Here is a 23,304-nt window from a genome sequence, read left to right on the forward strand (position 1 = left end):
ATGCTGAAACCTACCACAGACATAGGCAATGGTGTCTTCTAGCGACTGGTGAGCACACAATGCCATCGAGCAAACCTACAGACAATTAGAGCAAAATTGCAGATGCTTATTGACTTGCCTACGTAGAATACAAGCAGTAAAAATGAAGTTTCAGAGGTGTCAAGTAGGTTTAACAAGAATGGACAGAGTAAGAAATGAGAAGGTTTGAGAAATGGTAAATGAGGTATCCCCACAGAACAAAGTAGAAAAGTCAAGGCTGCAGTTGTATGGACAAGTTAAGAGAATGGAAGAAGAGAGGATATGAAGAAAGATTTTAGAAAAGGAGTTGAAGGAGACCTAGAGGAAGACCTAGGGACAGATGGCTAAAAGTTGTAAAGAAAACCATCAAGGCAAGAGGAGGGAACTGGATGACAGTGAGAGAAGAGAAGTGATGGATGGACAGAAAACGATGGAGAGGCTTATGTTCCAAGCAGACCCAGCCTGTGGTTGGAAACTGTTCCAGATTATTATGATGATGGCACCGTTGTATTTAATCAGCTGCTGATAATAACCAATCAGGTCACTTCGCAGGCAAATTCAAGTGGCTTTGCAAGGTGTTATTGCGAAATCTATACGTGACTTAAGACCAGTATGAGAGCACTAGTCGAAGAATGAAACTTAACCAAGGGAGGGGTTTGAATACAGACATCGCAGGTGACAGGATCACGCCAAAGCAAGTACGCTACAATGACACTGACTGAAAGCAAAGATGTGTTTGTGTTTGATGCCGATTTCGCAGCATAGTTCTCAAGCAGTTCTTAAGTCATGCAGATTTAGCAACATTGCTGCAAAGTCTATATGCACTTTACAAAAGAAATGTAATATGTCCTCCTGTTCAATACACACACATCTCCATCATTAGATGGAGTAATAATAGTCATACGTGTTTCAACTCGTTTGAGCCATCTTCAGTGAAAAAAGGTTACTTTCTTTACATAATTGATGCTAAAAATGTGTTAAAACATAATGAAGAAAAGAATAAAAACAAATGAGACATGACGGAATTAAAGCAATAAGTGATTATGGCGATGTTGTGGACCTCTTAGTCTAAAACCTGTAGTGGGTTACAATTTTAAAACAAGGACGAATTCACTGTGCTAAAATTTAAAATGACAGTCTGTCTTCGTTGAGTTACAATCACAAATAGTTAAGAGGGCAGCAAAAACTTGAAAAACTATGTCTGAGAAGGAAACAAGTGCCAGGTAAAATGTATGTGACACTTAGCGGAAACCGCCAATGAAGTTCGAATTTATTAAATAGTTACTTTCTCGAAAAGCTCATGTGCATTCGCCAGCAAAGAGATCTGATTGGCTAACTTCAAAGCTAATAAAATGACAATGGTGTGAGATATAGAATTATTTCTTTCAAATTATTTATCAACATGACTAACCCTTTTAACGGTAATATACCCTGTTCATGTTGTTTCCGACCATCCTGTACACAGAATATTTATTGAGAAACTCAACGACTTTCCAGACATTCTGGATTGCCACAAGGACAAATTTCAACTACATAAAAAATTTACAAAATTAAATTTGAATATTAACATCATCTGATAAATATATCTAAATAATCAAAGATTAATAACCCAGCATTAAACATTTAGAAATTTAAAAAAAGGACATATAAAGGATAAAGGGATATAAAGGAAACTACAGCAAATACAGATGTGATTTTAAAATAGGTAAAGACCCTTGTAAAGTGGCGACTATCAAAAAGATTGATTCTGATCTTCTGTAAGCCAAATCTGTTCCAGAAATTCATTGAAAATCTACTTATAGTGCCATGTGCCCCTACCATTTAAACACAATACTTCCAGCTCTTCTAAATGGTACTTTTGCCGGTAAAATTTGATTGCAGGTATATAAATGTTCCTCCTTTCAATGTTAACCACCTCAGACTGGCCGGTGTGATGTTACAACAGAGGCTGCCATCTTGAGATCTCCCAGGGATACTTCTAAGTGAGAAAACATTAGATGTCATTTTCATTACCTCGTGCCATTCACCACATGTAAGACCTTGATGGTACTTCACCCAGATCTTGGCAGGAGTATATTCCTTATACAGCTCTACTCCTAGTCCCTCAAGCTCGATAGCTGCAGTCGCTCAAGTGCGGCCAGTATCCAGTATTCGGGAGATAGTAGGTTCGAACCCCACTGTCGGCAGCCCTGAAAATGGTTTTCCATGGCTTCCCGTTTTCACACCAGGCTGTACCTTAATTAAGGCCACGGCCGCTTCCTTCCCACTCCCAGCCCTTCTCTGTCCCATTGTCGCCATAAGACCTATCTGTGTCGGTGCGACATAAAGCAACTAGCCAGTCCCTTTTGAGGTAATTTACACCCCTTAACAAATTCTCCTTCACGGAGATCACTCCGCATTTTACTTATATCTGGAAGATTGGTTTTCAGGTTTGATATGGGAGTAGGATTCAGGATGCCAAGTGTATTCAAGCAATCCACAGTCCCCGCCATGGGGTTCGTAGTTGTAAGTAAGTAGCCATTAGGGGCAGTCTAATGAGTGTGTTGCAGGCATTTATTCACTGTAGGTTGACTTCCCACTCGGCTTTAAATAGTCCAAGGCCGTTATGCTTATTTCTGTGTACAATGCACTGCCTGGAAAATCTGGTAACTGGAGTATTTCTTTCAAATTTTAATAATTGAACATTGTAACAGCTCTTACACACCAATAAGTATTCTCGATTAACCATGTTAAAATACTGAAAGGTTCCCTTACATTTCATCATCATCATCATCATCGACTTTCTGCTCCAGCAAGCCGGATGCGGGTGCTTACGAGCCACTTCCAGTTCATCCTGTCCATCCACAGCTGAGTCCAGCCCCGCGGAGTAGGGGGCAACGCGTCCGCCTGTCACTCGGCGGCCCCAGGTTCGATTCCCGGTCAGGTCAGGGTATTTTAATTGTAATGATTAATATCCCTGGCCTGAGGACTGGGTGTTTGTGACATCCTTAATCTTCCTTTCTTTTATCACACACAACATTCCACACTACCGCCATTCCAATTAAATGCAAGTTCATACAATATGGTGCCAGTACGGGTAAAAGATCCACATGGGTTGACGCCCCGAACAAATAGCATTTTTAAATTTTTTTAAAAAAATCCACATCTGATGTTCTACCTTTTGCTGTCAATTTACATCACGTTTGGCAAGGTCTTTGAAAATTCACTTTTCCCAAATGGCACGACGCCTCCCTCGGGACCTCTTATCAACAACATTCCTTTCATAGTATGCTCTTGGGGTCCTAATTGGAGCCATCCTTCTCATATGACCATACTATCATAATCTGCTTAATTCTAAGGTTTCCAACAGGTTCCTGTCCAATCCAACTTGTTGCTGAATACTTTCATTCCTTATTTTGTCTCTCCTCGTCTTTTGGAAACATGATCAAAGGAACTTTATTTCAGTGGCCTGTAGGCAACTTTGTGCAGATCTAATCAACGTTGCTGCTTCCAGTCCGTATGTTAGAAGTGGTACAAGGTATGTTTTGTACAGTATGAGCTTGCAAGCTTGGGGAAATGAGTCATCCCAAAGTAATTGACAAACGGACTGGTAGAATTTTAATGCAGCTTGTATTCTATTGCCTATTTCTTGGTTTATGGTATTGTCTCATATATTTTTAACTCATGAGATAGAAGGGTTACACCAGTTCTTACACTTCTTTCGGTCACCTGTCTTAAATACTGGAATAATCACTCTTATCCTCCATTCACTGGGGATTTCATTTTCTTCCCAACTTTTATATAGTACTCTGTCCAAACATTGTATTCCAGGTTCTCCACGTGCTTTGATCATGTCCGTCTGCACTGAACTCATCCACTCCTGCATACTTCTTGTTTTTCATTTTACATATTGCTGTTTCCACTTCCAGTCATGTCCAACTTTCTACATTATAATTTATAGAGTTTAGAGGGTCATCTTGTGTGTCATCCGTTGTATTATAGTTCAGTAAGTGATTGAAATATCTACTCAACTACTGTAATATTGCATTTTCTCTTCGTTTGGAAGCTCTACTGTGTTGATAGTACTATTATAATTTCTCTTGTTTTTAACAATGCTATACAGGAGCTTCTTGTGTTCGTCTTGCCCTATTCTATTGGCAAGATCTTCTTTGCATTTCCGTTTCTCAATGTCAACTATTCTTTTGACATGTAAACTTCTTTCTCTGTTAAATGACAGTTTATCCTCAATTTCATTAAGATTTCCTAGCACTTTGGCATGGTACAAAGCTCTTCTTGCACCATTTCTAGTTTTGGCAGCAGCTTTTACATCCTCATTCCACCATGCTGTTTCTTTGGATTTTCTTATTTGGCTCTGCCTTCCACATACTCTCCTAAGGTTATCCCATTTCTCATCTGCAGATCTCAGATTTTGTTTTGGTAACATCTTCCAAACATTTTCTCGATACATTTCCTTCATCCTTGGTTCAGAAAGTCTCTAAGTTTTTATTTTTGGTGTTCTTTTGTTGTAGACTTTAAGAGGTCTTCTCTTTGTGATATCCGCAACCAACAGCCTGTGGCCATCCAAATTTTCACTAGGAACTACTTTGACATAATTTACAATCTTCCAAACTTCTTGGTCAGTGAGTATATAATAAATCACAGTTCCATATTGATTGTCCCAACTATATCTCGTGATCTTATGCATGTCCCTTTTCTTGAACCAAGTATTGCTTACAACCATATTGTTACTCATAAAAAGATGTAGAAGATGTTCGCTCTCTGTTGTCCTGTTCCCCATTCCATGAGGAACCAGGGAGGATACATAGCCCAGACTGCCTGATCCAATCTGAGCATTAAAATCTCCCACACAATCAATATGTTCTTCCAAGTTGGACAAGAAGGCTTCTTTTTCTTCATTTGAACAACCTGACTGTGGAGCATAGATCTGGGAATGAATAAATGAATACTGATCTGCATTTAGGGCAGTCACCCAGGTGGCAGATTCCCTATCTGTTGCTTTCCTAGCCTTTTCCTAAATGATTTCAAAGAAATTGGAAATTTATTGAACGTCTCCCTTGGTAAGTTCTTCCAATCCCTAACTCCCGTTCCTATAAATTAATATTTGCCCCAGTTTGTCCTCTTGTATTCCAACTTTATCTTCATATTGTGATCTTTCCTACTTTTATAAATGCCACTCAAACTTATTCGTCTACTAACGTCATTCTACGCCATCTCTCCGCTGACAGCTCGGAACATACCATTTATTGCAGGTTATAAACTTCATTTTCCTCGTCCGTATTGAAGATCTACTTGTGATACAATTCCTTTAGTTTTGCCAATTGCCACCTTTTCAATACAATAAAAATATATTACAAACTTATATATTTATTATGATGTTTACATGGTACATGTTTCGCTCCTTTTCGTGAGCATCATCAGCCAAACTATCATTAATCCAAGATTGTGTAAGATCATAAAACAATTCTTTTGGTTCAAGATTACTCCTATAAAACTAATTGACAATCTTATAACATTTTAAATGTCACACAACAATAAAATTATGTCTTAAGTTAACACTTTTTGTCTAAAATCTTCTTCAGTCCAACATTTTATCGTTGAAACTCATCCGGTGCATATCTTTTAAAATTGTTTAAAAATAAGAATAAAATTAAAAACTTTGAAATCTGGCTAGTTGTGTTGATTCCCGTTGCTTAACTTGTATAATTGTCATTAAAACTTCATAACAGTATTGAATATTTCCTGCAGTTGATAATTGTCATTATGGTCGATAGACTTCTTCTCGTTGCTGGAATAACATTTATAAAATGTATTGGTATTAATTTATGTTATCAATGGGGTAAAATTGTTCGTGAACAAACTTGTTGATGAAACACTTTGTGATATTGGATTTAAAATGTTCTCGAACGTTCCATAATGGCTCCTTGGTGTATCTGTAATGAAAGATAAAAATTATATGTTTATGGTTTTGATTGTATTTCTGCATAACATCTTATTGGAAGAATTGTCTCTTACTTTCCTTTCTGCTGCGTAATTGTTTGGTGTTACTCCTAGCCTCTTGAGAACTACTTGTTATCCGGTTTGCACTTCTTGTGTTGTATGAGTGAGTGTTGATGAGTTTACGTTTTGGCGGGGAGGGGGAAGTTAAGGTAGGCGGCGCGTCGGTAGATGCAGTAGACTGTGGAGGGGATAGTCTAGGGGAAGTGAGGGGAGGAGTTGAGTTTGTTTGTGTCAATAAGCCATTAACTTTTATCGGATTAAATTGTTTATAGAATTTATTTATATCTGATTTGGGTATTTGTATTAGTTCCGGTAATTGTAATAAGATGGGATTCTTTATTTCTATTTCATCATTTAGGTTTTTATTTTTATTGTATTGTTGATCTAAATGAATGTATATGTTTGCCAATTCCGTCAATTCTCTTCCTTTTTCTACTCTTCTTAAGATTTTAAAATCCTTTTCAATAGTTGTAAAACTGTGTCCAGTTTCTTGCATGTGTGTACTCATTGCAGAATGTTTCCTGTGTTTGGCTGCATTTACATGTTCAAGATATCTTATTATAAAGCTTCGGCCAGTCTGGCCAACGTATGACAAATTGCACTCTGCGCACGTGAGCCTATATATTCCATATCCTTGATATTGATTACTATTTGTATTAACTTTATTGTGGTTGAAGAAAACGTTTCGGTTCGTGTTTTGGGTCTTGAAGGCAATGTTAATATTTTGTTTTTTGATGGTATTAGTGATTTGGTACATAGCTGGGTTAGTAAATGTGAAAGTTGGAAATTTGGATTTTTTATTTTTATCTGGTACAAGATTAGTGGCAATTTTATTTTCATCTTATTAATGATTTTGTTAATCATATCTATTTTGTAACTGTTATTGAGTGCTAGATTTTTTATAAAATCAAGTTCTTTCTTTAAATTCTTGTTTGTTAGTGGAATATTTAGGGTTCTGTAAACCAAACTCAAAAATGCTGCCTGTTTGTGAGAGTTGGGGTGGAATGACTGGTTTTTGATCGTTACTGGAGTAAACGTCGGTTTTCTATAAATCTGGAAGTCAAATTTGTTTCCTGCTCTCTTTACATTTATATCTAGGAAACGTAATGAATTGTTCCTTTCATCTTCCTTAGTGAATTTTATATTACTGTCTAATTTATTTAAGAAATCCAATATATTATCACTATTGTTCAGTTTACTGTCTATTATAACAAACGTGTCATCCACGTATCTCAGCCAAAGGTTTAGTCCATCTATGTTATTTAAAATTTTAATGTGTTCTAAATGATCCATATAAATGTTAGCTAGTATACCTGATGCAGGGTCACCCATTCGTAAGCACATTTGCTGATATATCTTTTGCTTAAATGTGAAGTAATTATTATTTAAAGTAAATCTTAATACGTTTATGAATTCTTCTATTTCATACTTTACCGGGCGAGTTGGCCGTGCGCGTAGAGGCGCGCGGCTGTGAGCTTGCATCCGGGAGATAGTAGGTTCGAATCCCACTATCGGCAGCCCTGAAAATGGTTTTCCGTGGTTTCCCATTTTCACACCAGGCAAATGCTGGGGCTGTACCTTAATTAAGGCCACGGCCGCTTCCTACCAACTCCTAGGCCTTTCCCATCCCATCGTCGCCATAAGACCTATCTGTGTCGGTGCGACGTAAAGCCCCTAGCAAAAAAAAAATTTCATACTTACTTAATTTACTATGACTGAATAAATTTATTTTGATTATATTAATGGTTTCGTTGATCGGTATGCAAGGGTACATGTTAGTTATATCATATGAACACATTTTATGATGTGGTTGCAGTTCGAATTTATTTAGTTTATCACATAATTCTATTGAATTATTAATTGTAGAATTATTGTAAAATTTATAGTGCTTTTTCAAAAAAGGATGTATATATTTAGAGGTCTTATATGTTGGGCTATTCATGCAGTTAATTATAGGTCGCATAGGTATGTTAGCTTTATGGATTTTAGGCATGGCTTTGGCTGTTGGTATTTTGAGATTCATATTTATCAGCTTCTGACATTCTAGATCATTAAAGAGAAAATAAGAATTTTTAAGTAATTTCCTTAGGTTTCGTTGAATTTTGATTATAGGATCTTTCTGTATTATCGAATAGGCTCCATTTGAGAAAATTCCTTCTGTTTTCTTAATGTAATCTTGCTTATTTAAAATAACTGTAGTTTCTCCTTTATCAGCTTTGGTTACTATTATGTTGCTTTCGTCGATTTTAGTTTTTAATTCTTTGATTTGTTTAGTGAGGTCGGGATTTAAGTTGTTATTTATTTCTTTTACTAAGGTTGGAAGTTTCTTTTTAACTTCGAATCTTGTATCACTTTGCGATTCTAAAGGCAATTTCCCTATATTAGATTCTACTTCAGCTACAGTGGTTATTACGTCTTCTATTTGATGATGGTTAGGCCAATTAAATTTTGATCCTTTATTCAGTAAGCTCATTTCACTATCCGCGAAGGTGACATCTGATAAATTTACAGTGGTTGGGATGTTTTTAAGGTCTGAGTTAGTCTGTTTTATTCTTGCATTATGTTTTTCGGATTTTGGTTTGTTCTCTCTTAAATGTGATATTTTGTTTTCTATGGTTCTTTGTTTCTTCTCTAATATACCAACGAGTTTCTCATTAGTAAATTGTTGTACTGATTGCCGTTTTAACGGGGTTAGAAGGTCAGAGATTTCTAAATGTGTACGATAAAGTTGTAAGTTTAAAAACAACTTTTTCTGTATTGTATTTTTATCTCGTTCGTTTTTAGCCAGATTTCATTTACTTTGTTTTGAGTGCCTACTAAATTTGGCATAAATAAGTTTCGTCTTTGTACAGATTTCAAAAATTTTGGTACTAGTTTGAATTTTAAACATTCTTTTAAAAAAGGTATGTCTTACGCGATCTTACCAATCTTAACCTTCAGATTAATGAATCTGTTTTAATCTTATTATTAGCCTCGTTGTCCATTACATTGCAGGTTATAAACTTCATTTTCCTCGTCCGTATTGAAGATCTACTTGTGATACAATTCCGTTAGTTTTGACAATTGCCACCTTTTCAATACAATAAAAATATATTACAAACTTATATATTTATTATGATGTTTACATGGTACATGTTTCGCTCCTTTTCGTGAGCATCATCAGCCAAACTATCATTAATCTAAGATTGTGTAAGATCATAAAACAATTCTTTTGGTTCAAGATTACTCCTATAAAACTAATTGACAATCTTAAAACATTTTAAAAGTCACAAAACAATAAAATTATGTCTTAAGTTAACACTTTTTGTCTAAAATCTTCTTCGGTCCAAACATTTTATTGCCGAAACTCATCCGGTGCATATCTTTTAAAATTGTTTAAAAATAAGAATAAAATAAAAACTTTGAAATCTGGCTAGTTGTGTTGATTCCGTTGCTTAACTTGTATAATTGTCATTAAAACTTCATAACAGTATTGAATATTTTCTGCAGTTGATAATCGTCATTATGGTCGATAGACTTGTTCTCGTTGCTGGAGTAACATTAATAAAACGTATTGGTATTAATTTATATTATCAATGGGGTAAAATTGTTCGTGAACATACTTGTTGATGAAACACTTTGTGATATTAGATTTAAAATGTTCTCGAACGTTCCATAATAGCTCGTTAGTGTATCTGTAATGAAAGATAAAAATTATATGTTTATGGTTTTGATTGTATTTCTGTATAACACCTTATTGGAAGAATTGTCACTTACTTTCCTTTCTGCTGCGTAATTGTTTGGTGTTACTCCTAGCCTCTTGAGAACTACTTGTTATCCTGTTTGCACTTCTTGTGTTGTATGAGTGAGTGTTGATGAGTTTACGTTTTGGCGGGGAGGGGGAAGTTAAGGTAGGCGGCGCATCGGTAGATGCAGTAGACTGTGGAGGGGATAGTCTAGGGGAAGTGAGGGAAGGAGTTGAGTTTGTTTGTGTCAATAAGCCATTAACTTTTATCGGATTAAATTGTTTATAGACTATCCCCTCCACAGTCTACAGCAGCTACCAATGCGCCGCCTACCTTAACTTCCCCCTCCCCGCCAAAACGTAAACTCATCAACACTCACTCATACAACACAAGAAGTGCAAACAGGATAACAAGTAGTTCTCAAGAGGCTAGGAGTAACACCAAACAATTACGCAGCAGAAAGGAAAGTATGTGACAATTCTTCCAATACGATGTTATACAGAAATACAATCAAAACCATGAACATGTAATTTTTATCTTTCATTACAGATACACCAACGAGGCATTATGGAATGTTCGAGAACGTTGTAAATCCAATATCACAAAGTGTTTCATCAACAGGTTTGTTCACTAAAAATTTTACCCCATTGATAATATAAATTAATACCAATACGTTTTATAAATTTTACTCAAGCAACGAGAACAAGTCTATCGACCATAATGACAATTATCAACTGAAGGAAATATTCAATACTGTTATGAAGTTTTAATGACAATTATACAAGTTAAGCAACGGGAATCAACACAACTAGCCAGATTTCAAAGTTTTTTAGGTTATTCTTATTTTTAAACAATTTTAAAAGATGTTCACCGGATGAGTTTCGGCGATAAAATGTTTGGACTGAAGAAGATTTTAGACAAAAAGTGTTAACTTAAGACATAATTTTATTGTTGTGTGACTTTTAAAATGTTTTAAGATTGTCAATTAGTTTTATAGGAGTAATCTTGAACCAAAAGAATTTTTTATGATCTTACACAATCTTAGATTAATGATAGTTTGGCTGATGATGCTCACGAAAAGGAGCGAAACATGTACCATGTAAACATCATAATGAATATATAAGTTTGTAATATATTTTTTTGTATTGAAAAGGTGGCAATTGGCAAAACTAAAGGAATTGTATCACATACCACTTAGTCGAGCAGCTCTTCTTCTTTCTCTCAATTCTTCCCAACCAAAACTTTGCAACATTTTTTTAACGCTACTCTTTTGTCGGAAATCGCCCAGAACAAATCGAGCTGCTTTTCTTTGGATGTTTTCCAGTTCTTGAATCAGGTAATCCTGGTGTGGGTCCATTACACTGGAACCATACTCTAGTTGGGGTCTTACCAGAGACTTATATGCCCTCTCTTTTACATCCTTACTACAACTCTTAAACACCCTCATAACCATGTGCAGAGATCTATACCCTTTATTTACAATCCCATTTATGTGATTACCTGTACCCCAATGAAGATCTTTCTGTATATTAACCGCCAGATACCTACAATGATCCCTAAAAGGAACTTTCACCCCATCAACGCAGTAATTAAAACTGAGAGGACTTTTGCTATTTGTGAAACTCACAACCTGACTTTTAACCCCGTTTATCAACATACCATTGCCTGCTGTCCATCTCACAACATTTTCGAGGTCACGTTGCAGTTGCTTACAATCTTGTAACTTATTTATCACTCTATAGAGAATCACATCATCCGCAAGAAGCCTTACCTCCGATTCCACTCCTTTACATATATCATTTATATATATAAGAAAACATAAAGGTCCGATAATACTGCCTTGAGGAATTCCCATTTTTTTATTACAGGGTCAGATAAAGCTTCACCTACTCTAATTCTCTGAGATCTATTTTTTAGAAATATAGCAACCCATTTGGTCACTCTTTTGTCTAGTCCAATTGCACTAAATTTTGCCAGTAGTCTCCCATGATCCACCCTATCAAATGCTTTCTTTTGCTAGTTGCTTTACGTCGCACCGACACAGGTAGGTCTTATGGCGACGATGGGACAGGAAAGGACTAGGAGTGGGAAGGAAGCGGCCATGGCCTTAATTAAAGTACAGCTCCAGAATTTGCCTGGTGTGAAAATGGGAAACCACGGAAAACCATTTTCAGGGCTGCCGATAGTGGGGTTCGAACCTACTATCTCCCGAATACTGGATACTGGCCGCACTTAAGCGACTGCTGCTATCGATCTCGGTATCAAATGCTTTAGACAGGTCAATCGCGATACAGTCCATTTGACCTCCAGAATCCAAGATATCTGCTATATCTTGCTGGAATCCTACAAGTTGAGCTTCAGTGGAATAACCTTTCCTAAAACCGAACTGCCTTCTATCGAACCAGTTATTAATTTCACAAACATGTCTAATATAATCAGAAAGAATGCCTTCCCAAAGCTTACATACAATGCATGTCAAACTTACTGGCCTGTAATTTTCAGCTTTATGTCTATCACCCTTTCCTTTATACACAGGGGCTACAATAGCAACTCTCCATTCATCTGGTATAGCTCCTCCGACCAAACAATAATCAAATAAGTACTTCAGATATGCTACTATATCCCAATCGATTGTCTTTAGTATATCCCCAGAAATCTGATCAATTCCAGCCGCTTTTCTAGTTTTCAACTTTTGTATCTTACCGTAATTGTCATTGTTATCATATGTAAATTTTATTACTTCTTTGGCCTTAGTCTCCTCCTCTATCTCGACATTATCCTTGTAACCAACAATCTTTACATACTGCTGACTGAATACCTCTGCCTTTTGAAGATCCTCACATTCACACTCCCCCTGTTCATTAATTATTCCTGGAATGTCCTTCTTGGAATCTGTTTCTGCCTTAAAATACCTATACATACCCTTCCATTTTTCACTAAAATTTTGACAGCCAATTATGCTTGCCATCATGTTATCCTTAGCTGCCTTCTTTGCTAGATTCAATTTTCTAGTAAGTACCTTGAATTTCTCCTTACTTCCACAGCCATTTCTAAATCTATTTCTTTCCAGTCTGCACCTCCTTCTTAGTCTCTTTATTTCTCTATTATAATAAGGTGGGTCTTTACCATTCCTTACCACCCTTAAAGGTACAAATCTGCTTTCGCATTCCTCAACAATTTCTTTAAACCCATCCCAGAGTCTGTTTACATTTTTATTTACCATTTTCCACCGATCATAGTTACTTTTTAGAAACTGTCTCATGCCTGCTTTATGAGCCATATGTACTGCCTAATAGTCCTTCTTTTAAGACCTTCCTTTCTATCGCATTTATTTTTAACTACCACAAAAACAGCTTCATGATCAGTAATACCATCTATTACTTCAGTTTCCCTATAGAGCTCATCTGGTTTCAGCAGCACCACATCCAGGATATTTTCCCTCTGATTGCGTCCATCACTTTCTGAATCAGCTGCCCTTCCCATATTAACTTATTTGCCATTTTTTGGTCATGCTTCCTGTCGTTCGCATTTCCTTCCCAATTGACATCTGGCAAATTCAGATCTCCCGCTACAATCACATTTATTTCCATGTCGTTTCCCACATAGCTGACTATCCTATCAAATAATTCCGAATCCGCGTCAGTGCTACCCTTTCCCGATCTGTACACTCCAAATGTATTAAGTTGCCTATTATCTTTAGAAATGAGCCTTACACCTAGAATTTCATGTGTCTCTTCTTTAACTTTTTCGTAGATTACCAATTCTTCTTTCACCAGATTGAACACTCCCCCTCCCACCATTCCTATCCTATCTCTACGATACACACGCCAGTGCCGTGAGAAAATTTCTGCATCCATTATATCATTTCTCAGCCATGATTCAACTCCTATTACAATATCTGGTAAATATATATCTATTAAATTACTTAATTTTATTCCTTTCTATACAATACTTCTACAGTTCAACACTAACAATTTTATGTCATCCCTACTTGATTTCCAGTTCCCTGTTCCCTTATCACCGCTCCCTAGGCCATTCCGTTTCCCTGAATGTACCTCCCTATTACCCTTTCAAACAAATTTCCTAACTTATACGTACCACTGCGGTTTAAGTGAAGGCCGTCTGAGCGCAGATCCCTATCTCCTACCCACCCATTAGGATCTAGAAATTTAACTCCCAGTTTCCCACATACCCACTCCATAGTCTCATTTAAATCCCCAATCACCCTCCAGTTAGTATCCCTCCTGCACAGTATTCCACTAATAATAATATCCGCTTTCTTAAACTTCACCCGTGCTGCATTTACCAGATCCCACACATCTCCAACTATGTTGGTACTTATATCAGCTTGCCTTACGTTGTTGGTACCAACGTTAAACACTACCACCTTCTCCTTCCCCTCCTCCCTCTCTTCTACTTTCCTCAACATCTGCCTCAACCTAATTCTTGGATAACATTCTACCCTGGTTCCCTTTCTTCCACACACATTCCCTATGTGTCTAACGATGGAATCCTCCAGGACCATAGCCTCAACTCTACCCACCTCATTTGATCCCCTCCCCTCCTGGTCAGCCCTGTCTTTCCTGATAGCTGCAGAAGCTACTTCCTCCTCCCTTTTCTCCTTCCCATGACCCTGTTCCACCTGTCTTTTCCTATCCTCTACTCTACATTTCCCTTTCCTACCTTTTCCCTTCCTCCTACTTCCACACATCTCATCAACAGTTCCCTGTCCCTCATCTTTCCTCTGTTGTTCTACCTGGAGTGACTCGTACCGATTTTGCACAGACACTTGTCCTGAATTCTGATCCTGAATAGAGGCCTTAGCCTGCAATCTCCTTCCCCTTAGAACATTAGACCACCTGTCTTCTACAACTTCCGCCTTTCCTTCCTCTCCCTCTTGTACACCTACTGTATCGTGTATATTGTTTGATATCTGGTAAATATATATCTATTAAATTAATTCTATTCCTTTCTCTACAATACTTCCTGTCTTCTGTGAGAATCCTAATTATCTCCCTCAAACTTTCCAACTCCTCCCCCATACCCCTCAATGCCCCGCCACACCCACAGTTCGTACACTCGCGCTCCTTAGCCATTCTTTACGGAAAAAATGAAATTAAAAATAAAATAACTTATTTGCAAAAAATAAATGAACGGAGGGATATATTGTCTGGGATAGTACTCAAAGATCACCCAGTAGGGTCCTTAGAGGATTCCCTTCGCTATAAGTATCAGAATGGACAAAAACACCCACGCCACCAGATGCCCGGTGGGTATAATATCGTTCTGTCGAGTATAGTCTGAAATTTCTCAAGACAATACAGACTATACTTGCTGTGTACTCACTAATGAGCTGATGTAACTCAGCAAGATGCTTGTCATAACCGTCATAATTCCACTGTAACAGTGCCATAGTGTGAATGAAACCCTACATGATATTTGTCTCCATTCCAGTTTACTGATGCTTTAATTATTCTATCACTGAGAAATTCAATCTGGCTGCAAACATCTATATCTTTATGAAGTGTAAAGCCCACTCCATTTCTTGACTCCAAGTTATTTCCAGACCAGTATAGTTTATAGTCTGGACTGTGGTGTCTTATTCCTGTTGCCTTCCATTTGGTTTCACTCATTCCAATGATAAGAATTTTCCTCCTTTCCATCATATCAACTATTTCTTCAGTTTTATTTGTCAGTGTTAGAATATTGAAGGTCCCAATCCGGCAACTGGGTCTTGGATTTAGGTTTCGTAGCTCATGAAGCTTCAGGCTGTAAGCCATCATACGTACCTAGCTGTTGTTGTTGTCTTGAGTTCTTCGATCCGAGGCTCGTATTTGTTTTCAAAGCGACTGCAGTTACTCTCCAACTGACTTGATAGCCCCAACATTAGAAAAGATTTTCTTTCAGGGTTATCTACCTTAGCCTTGAGCAGTCCATTGCCACATCTGCAAGGCAGCAGCTTCCTGTTGAATTTATGTGTCATTTCCTACACAAAGGCTTCAACAAGCCCCCTAAGGGTGAACTCCTCTGCCCATAGCCATTGGTTCTCCCTTAGTTTATCAGGTTTGGTAACGGCCGCCCAACCCTCAGCCAGGCAGTCACAGGTAGTACCGTCTACTGTCACATATGGTAGCAGGATGTACCTGACCTGACAATTTCCCTTACACTTAAGAAAATGATATATAAGTAAATTAGAAAGGTTTGTTCAAGATGTACCTAGAAATTGATTTTCAGTCAGATAATCTACTAGACTTATTTCAAGAGTTGGCTCAAATTATATTCATAATGAGGATGTCCTTCTTTGAAACCTTTGTGATATCTGCAACCAACAGCCTGTGGTCTCCATCCAAATTTTCACTAGGAATTACTTTGACATAATTTACAATCTTCCAAACTTCTTGGTCAGTGAGTACATAATCAATCACAGTTCCAGAAGAATATGGTGATTTGTATATATGATATGATTTTGTGCATAGTTAAAGCGAAACCTAAAATATTCAATTATAAATACAATTATAAATATAATTTTACTTTGAATAGACTTATGATTTAGTGTTTCTGTTGTTGACATAGTTTGGAACTCAGGCTGCAAGCACAGAAACCAGTAAAAAGCTACTCTGACATAGATAATAATTTTCCCCTGTTGAAAGTCTTAAGACTGAAGTGGATCATCACCTACCTTGTTTCTTTGGTGACTTTGTCTTCATAACTGCTCCGATAGAAGCCAGCCAGACCCTCAGTCAGATATCCAGTAAACTTCACATACATTAGATATGTATGGTTTTCATATAATGGTGACTGCAATGTCGTAGTGTAAAAGTCTACTTCTGGATAAGTCTTCTGCTGAACAATGTTAATATTTTCTCCATTATCTTTCTCTTCTACGTATGTATAATCTACTAAGATATGTAGATCTTTGGCATGAAGAGTTATGACATTGGTCCTCTCCACACATTCTATCTGGAAGAAATGGCCAAAGTGTGTAATATAGAGAGAGCTCTTTATAAATTCTAATTAGCATGGAGAGTACAGTAAGAGGTTGATGTAAAAGCGATTCAGACTGAATTGACCACTTCTTTTAATACATGGAGTTAAAATTCAAAAAAGAATGAAATACAAACAGTATGTTTTGAAAACCATGTGTAAGTATGAAACATGGAATGTACTGTATGCTAGGCCTTGTTCGATTCGAACTTAAAAAATAATGTCTGGAAGTTTTTTCTGAGTCCAGCCCTCCAAGCAGTAATGTCATCCTATAAGTAGTTTAAGTGAGAAAAGGGGGAAGGTGGGCTGGAATAAGAAAGGAACATGGTTGTATAATAGGACAAATGCCATGGCAGATCAGTGTGGGAAGAGGGAAAAAACAGAAATAGGAGACGAAGACAAACATAGAAACACATAAGGACAAGGACAATCTCCGCATCCTCAAATAAATAGGCTCTCTCCTCATCAATCCCAGTTCTTCGGCAAGGACTATAAATAAAGATCGTAATATTTAATGAACTAACAAGTACAATTGCATTACATATCTTCAGTGTAGTCACCTGCAAAGTCTATTACCTTTTTATGTTTGGTAGTTGCTTTACGTCGCATGAACAGAGATAGGTCTTATGGCGACGATGGGGCAGGGAAGGCCTAGGAAAGAGAAGGAAGCGGCCGTGGTCTTAATGAAGGTACAGCCCCAGCATTTGCCTGGTGTGAAAATGGGAAACCACGGAAAACCATCTTCAGGGCTGCCGACAATTGGGTTCGAACCCATTGTGCCCGTTCGCATCTCGTAGACCATTTACAAAATGGCGGCGTAGGAAGGTATGGCCCATGCGATCTATTAAGGCAATGAACTTCTCATTAATGCGGTATATAGAGGACCATGCACGTCTCGGAACGGACCAATTTGGAAGACACTACAGGACAGTAGAGGGTCAATTGGATTGTTTTACAAAAAATATAGCAGCGGAGTAATTGTTAAAAAAATCTTTACTCTAAAAAAATTCATCGGTAGAGGAAGGACGTAACTCCAAGCCAAGCTTCACATCTGTAGATTATTCAGGATTTCCGGAGAAGATATTGACTATTTTATGATTGACGTTCAAAACAGACGAAATAATTCACCGGCGCACATTATAAGAAGAGCCGAGATATTACAAAAATAAGTAAAGTACGGTGAGCTACATCTGACTTGGATCCCGTGAGCAACCATTCTGCGATTGGCGAAGAAGGACTCACTGTATCAGTGGACCGATAACTTTGTACGGGCAGAAAATTATCCCTGTTGAATTTAAAGATCAACAAAAGTACATTTCGAATTCGGGAGAAAAAGGCTGTTACATAAATTAATATATATATATATACGGAGAACTTATTTCCGACTGAAGAAAATTTCATCCCTAAGAATAAGAAATAGAACAATCGATTGGGATAGATCATCAAAGAAAAGGAATATATTATGACTGATTTCTCCGCAGAAAGAATTTTCTATGCTGTTTGCAGAATTGGATTGATGACTGCTTGCTAAATCTACAAGATGGACTGAACTGGGGAAAGTTACCTTCCCAACCAGATGACCAGCCGATGAGGAAGAAGGCAATGGCCAACTAGACAACCAGCCGATGACCGGGAAGGCGATGTCCAACCTGAGATCCAGATCCTAACAGAGGGTCTAACCACATCCAAGCAATGGAGCGACAACCAGACCAAACATAACATCTAACGAGCTAAGTCTTTACATTTTCTAGTAGAGTAGTTTCTTTCAATCTACACCCACACTCTAACTTCGGCATGTGCTGATTAATTGGTGATATTTATGAATTAATTAAGAACGTGTGTGAATCATAAAGTGAAGTGTGAGAAATTTAAGGCTATAACATAAGATGGCAGTGTAGAATTAGAGTTCTATTATATCATATACATGCTACCGCACTTGCTCACAAATAGTAGAAACTAGCATGAGTAAATGAAAGAAGTGTTTCTCGTGAAGATCTGATAGCAATGAGTCTATACAAGTCGTGAAACTTCGATTGATCTCGTATTAGTTGTACAGTGATTACGTCACGATTTTACCTGCGCGGCAGACATGAATATATTTAAGTTACGTACTCCTTACTTTATAGAAAGAGGGCATTGAACTTCGATTGCTGTTAAGATATAAGAGGTTATTGAAATGCGTTTTATAATAAAGCAATTCTAAGATGTTTGGCATAGAGCTTTAAGAGTAATCGGCGATATGCGTACGGTAATAAGTATGCCAGTGGTGTGATAATGTATATTGAAATGGTGTAATTATATGGTTATTTCTCGGAGTATATTAAGGAATATTTGAAATGCAGAGGTTTGTTTATGTGCTGCGGTATGAAAAAGAATTGCTATTTGCTGAGGAAACGTTACGTTAGATTAACATGAGGTGAGTTCTGTGTCACATAGAAAGAGTACGTTAAAAGAGTGCACATCGCGCAGATACCCATTTTAAGGTAAGATTGACATGTATTATTGTAGAATTGTGAATCGTGACAGTTTTATCTGACATTGGTAAATGCGGTGTAGTATATACGAGAGAGTTCTTTAACATGGTTTAACTATGCTCATGGCTAAGTCTACTTATGATATTCTTTGGTGCGGTGACATATTTCAATATGAATACGTATTAATTTTGTTCTGTACTGACCGTATGAGTTGAGTAGCTCACATACATGAGATATATTGAGTAATAGGAGATAGCTAAAGCACATCGAGCCGATGGTGGAGGTCTGTGTGGATCGGAAACTACCTAAACAGTTAGATAGATGATTTATTTCTTTTAACGCAGAGATGATTTGAATTGAAGTTCTTAAAGAATATAATGAGTAGGAAAATGGTAAGCTAGGAGCCGTATGTCGTAGGCTCTGGGGAGGTATTGTCTTAGCCCGTGTGTTGTTATTTAAGCGTATTCAAGAAGAAGGACCAAATAATCAGAGTTCAGATTTATGAATGCAAACTCAAGAGAGCAGTTTTATGATTTCATACTCACGCTAGAGTTTATTTAGGAGATATATAAGCAAAGATATGCTCAGATTTATATTCAGAATGTGACTTTATCCCATTTAATTTTTATTACGCTTCATTCTAGCAAACTAACCGTTTTTATCACACAGAATTGACTTAAATGTGGTGAGAATAATTAATGTAATTATCGTGACAGAATTCACATGAACAGACAGAAGTATTTATATGGAGACTGTGATTTCTCAGTGATCTATTGAATATAATTAGAGTAATTTAAACTCATTTCGGAACATGATTACGAATATAGACATAAATAATGAATGTGAACTTGAACATTGAATGAGAATGAGTGTAAATAATTTAAAATTCTCAATTATTTTACTTTTATTTGAGCCAGCGCTGACTCTGATCCCTTAGGCATAAAGGTTATCAAGCTTATACTACCCAGAATCCACATCAACTTTTCATTGAACGTTATTTTAATCCAATAAATCTTGTTATATTATTTTTCTAGGAAGTGTCTGTGTTATGAATTCATTTTGGTAACACCTAGTTTATAAGTTAGCTGGTAAGTTAAGTAGACATAAGTAACTGAAGGATTTGATGAATGAAAGAGATTCTTTTTGAGGTTTTCGGCCGTTGGTACTTACTCGAGCGAACAGGTTCCCCAGTGATACGTGTCTCAGCAGACCGAGTCTCTTCCGAAACCACGTTAAAAACAAGCATATGGAAAATCTCAGATTTTATGAGAAGAAATAGAGATACCGGGAGAATAGTGTGCTGATCGCCTGACAGCGGGCACACCCGGATGCGAGCTCACAGCTGCGCACTCCTAACCGCACGGCCAACTCGTCCGGTCTATTAATTTTTCCCAAATGTCAGGAAGCTGTAGGGGACCGTTGGCAAGGCATTCTCTGTTGATGACAAAGCGCCCTACTACACATAGTACAGATTCCACATCAGGAAATCGGCGGCTACGGAGGCGTTCCTTCAACTTCAGAAACAGGTCAAAGTCACAACGACTGATGTCTGACAGGTACAGAGGGTGTTTCAAGCCCTCTCAACGCTACTGGTTGTAATAAGAGCTTGACACCTTGACCCATCGTGCAACCGTCTTATACGGTAATGCATTCGCACCACTGGCTTACACAATCCTTGAAAACATTCTGATGCAATTTTGCCACATTTAATACATTAAAGCTGATCACTTTTTGAAAACATGCTTTAGAGCGGTGAAATAGACACTCTTCACATCAACACCACGCAGCAACAACACTTCCAACTGGACGTCAAATGCACACTACACATCGACAACAGTGTCACCTGACCGCTCCCATATCCTATTCGCACATGCTCGATCTCCTGTGAGTGTCCGGACCATGTTGCCACTTATTTATTTATTTCGTATGGCATGAGGATACAGTGTTACAATTTGGTTATTAACTATATTTATACATTTGAGCTCATCAATATCTGCATTGCTGCTAAAGCTGAATGTCCAGTTTTGTTAGCCAACTCACAGCTTCATCACTGGCCTCGTGGATATCCTTTATTGTCCCACTGAATCTTCGGAGTGGGCACTCTGTGACGATATGTTGAACGGTCTGAGGCACATCAGAGCAGTCGCAATAAGGATCGCTGGTAATCTTCCACTTGTGTTTCCAGAAGTTGCATCTGCCATGTTGAGTTCTGATTCGATTAAGTGATGACCACATTTTTCTGGGTAAGTTGAAACCAGGAGGTTGCATAACTGGATCCGAAATTAGACCTAATCTGTCAGGGTTTGAAGTTGCCCACCCATAGCGCCAGGCAGTGTTAGTATGAAATTCATCTTGGACTAGCCTCTTTCCTAGTAACCAAGAAGGTTTCCTAGATTTCAGCCTGAGATCTTCACGTAGGCAGTCTTGATGTATTGGTAGAAGAGGATTGTCACAGCATTTAACCCATTCTTTCTTCAGTGCCATTTGTCTTCGGAGATGAGGAGGTGGAATATTTGAAAGAACTGGTAACCACTCCAAAGGTGTGGATTGGATGGTTCCTGATATAGCCACTGCTATTTACAGGCCTCTTACATCCATCTCTTCTCAGCCCCCAACAAGTTTGTTTCTGCTTCCCAGCTTCATCAGGAAGATAGGCATCAACACTCATTAAGGGGCCATCTTGGTAGATCTTGAGTTTTGATGTGGGATAAGAAGCAAGCCGGATAAGTACGGGAAAACGGAAGAAACATAAGACAGGTGGTAAAAGAATAGGAACACAGGAAAAACACAAATCAAGAGAGAGGGAGATGAAGATGATGATACTTGTTGTTTAAAGGGGCAAACCATCTAGGTCATCGGCCCATGAAAGAGAGGAAGGGGTAGTAAGAAAGGATATGTGCAGTTAATTTTAATTTCTTTTAGGTCTATTTAATACATTTCATATTTCAATGAATATTAGTACTCGATCTTCTAAACTGTGTTTCTGATTTTGTGGGCGACTCCTTTCTTTCATACCAATAAAATTAAACATTATCTGTTTACAAAAACATGGTAACTACTTTTTGAACACTCTATTGAGCTGTGGACTTGCGATCACTTTGCGTTAAGCTCCTATTAATAAATCACCAAGTCTGACTTCAGTTATTCATTAAAAATGTCTGCAGATATGAATGCCACAGAACAATTTCCTGCCTGTCTGGCACTACCGGCCAATTTTCAAAGTCTACAGAAAATCATTAGCTTGAAAACATTTTTTTTTCACTATTTAGATCAAAGTTCTTAATGCCAATATATGCCCTTAGTGTTCTACATGGTTTAGAGAGTGTTGAATATATTATATTAATTCAATAAATAATCAAATTGCATTTGCTGGCGAGATCTAGTATTCACAGTGCACTATGTCTTCTGGTATGGGCTAGAGCAATTTTGTTACCGTACTTTCCAGTGGCATATTGCCCGCCTGATGGCCATGATCTTTAAGGCGCTGAAGTCTAAAATGGTCTGACACTGAGGTTAGCCGGTTCGAGTCCCATTGATCGAAAAAATGTTCACCATCAGAATGTTGGCTGGCAAGGTAGGGGAGGTGGTGGTATACAATTTCTAATCACTACATCACCTCTCCGCAGTGCTCATACGGAGTGAGGGCATATGATACTGTTGATGGTGATTTGTCCGTCCGATGGGGACGTTAAGCCTTGAGCAGACCCCTTGGTGCTATTCGACAGGTGTAGGCTACGTGCCGGCACCGGGTTTCACCCTCTCCCTATTATCATATATCACGTCATTCATTTAATCTTATTAACTCCTCTGATGAGGTTGACGTCAGGAAGGGCATCCGGTCATAAAAATCCGCCACGACAGATTCATCTCACCTCATACCCGACCCCGTAGGGAAACGGGACAAGGGTTGGACAAAGAAACAAACAAACAAACAAACAAACTTTCCAGTGGCCATATGCTGGGATCAAGACGTGGGCTACCACTAGACTTAGGTTACCCCTTTTCAATAGCCGGTTTAGTGAACGTCAAGCCGTAAGCGTTTCGAGCTGCAGCCAATAACCAACGGAGAAGCCTGTTGTGTTGTCAAGGCTGCTTCACAAGCTACT

The 23,304-nt window shown here is 37.9% G+C and overlaps 1 protein-coding gene across 1 annotated transcript in view; it reads right to left on the reverse strand.

The window, feature by feature from the left end:
- Positions 1-23,304, reverse strand: part of LOC136857314 (aminopeptidase N-like) — a 195,231-nt gene that overhangs the window by 162,745 nt on the left and 9,182 nt on the right. Inside the window, exons 3-4 of the mRNA XM_068231070.1 lie at positions 16,420-16,700; positions 15,530-15,685 (exon numbers count right to left, since the gene is read on the reverse strand). Of these exons, the coding sequence (XP_068087171.1) occupies positions 15,530-15,685; positions 16,420-16,700 (437 nt within the window). The remainder of the gene's footprint in view (positions 1-15,529; positions 15,686-16,419; positions 16,701-23,304) is intronic.

The sequence above is a fragment of the Anabrus simplex genome, chromosome 1, assembly GCF_040414725.1.
Source record: "Anabrus simplex isolate iqAnaSimp1 chromosome 1, ASM4041472v1, whole genome shotgun sequence".
NCBI lineage: Eukaryota > Metazoa > Arthropoda > Insecta > Orthoptera > Tettigoniidae > Anabrus > Anabrus simplex.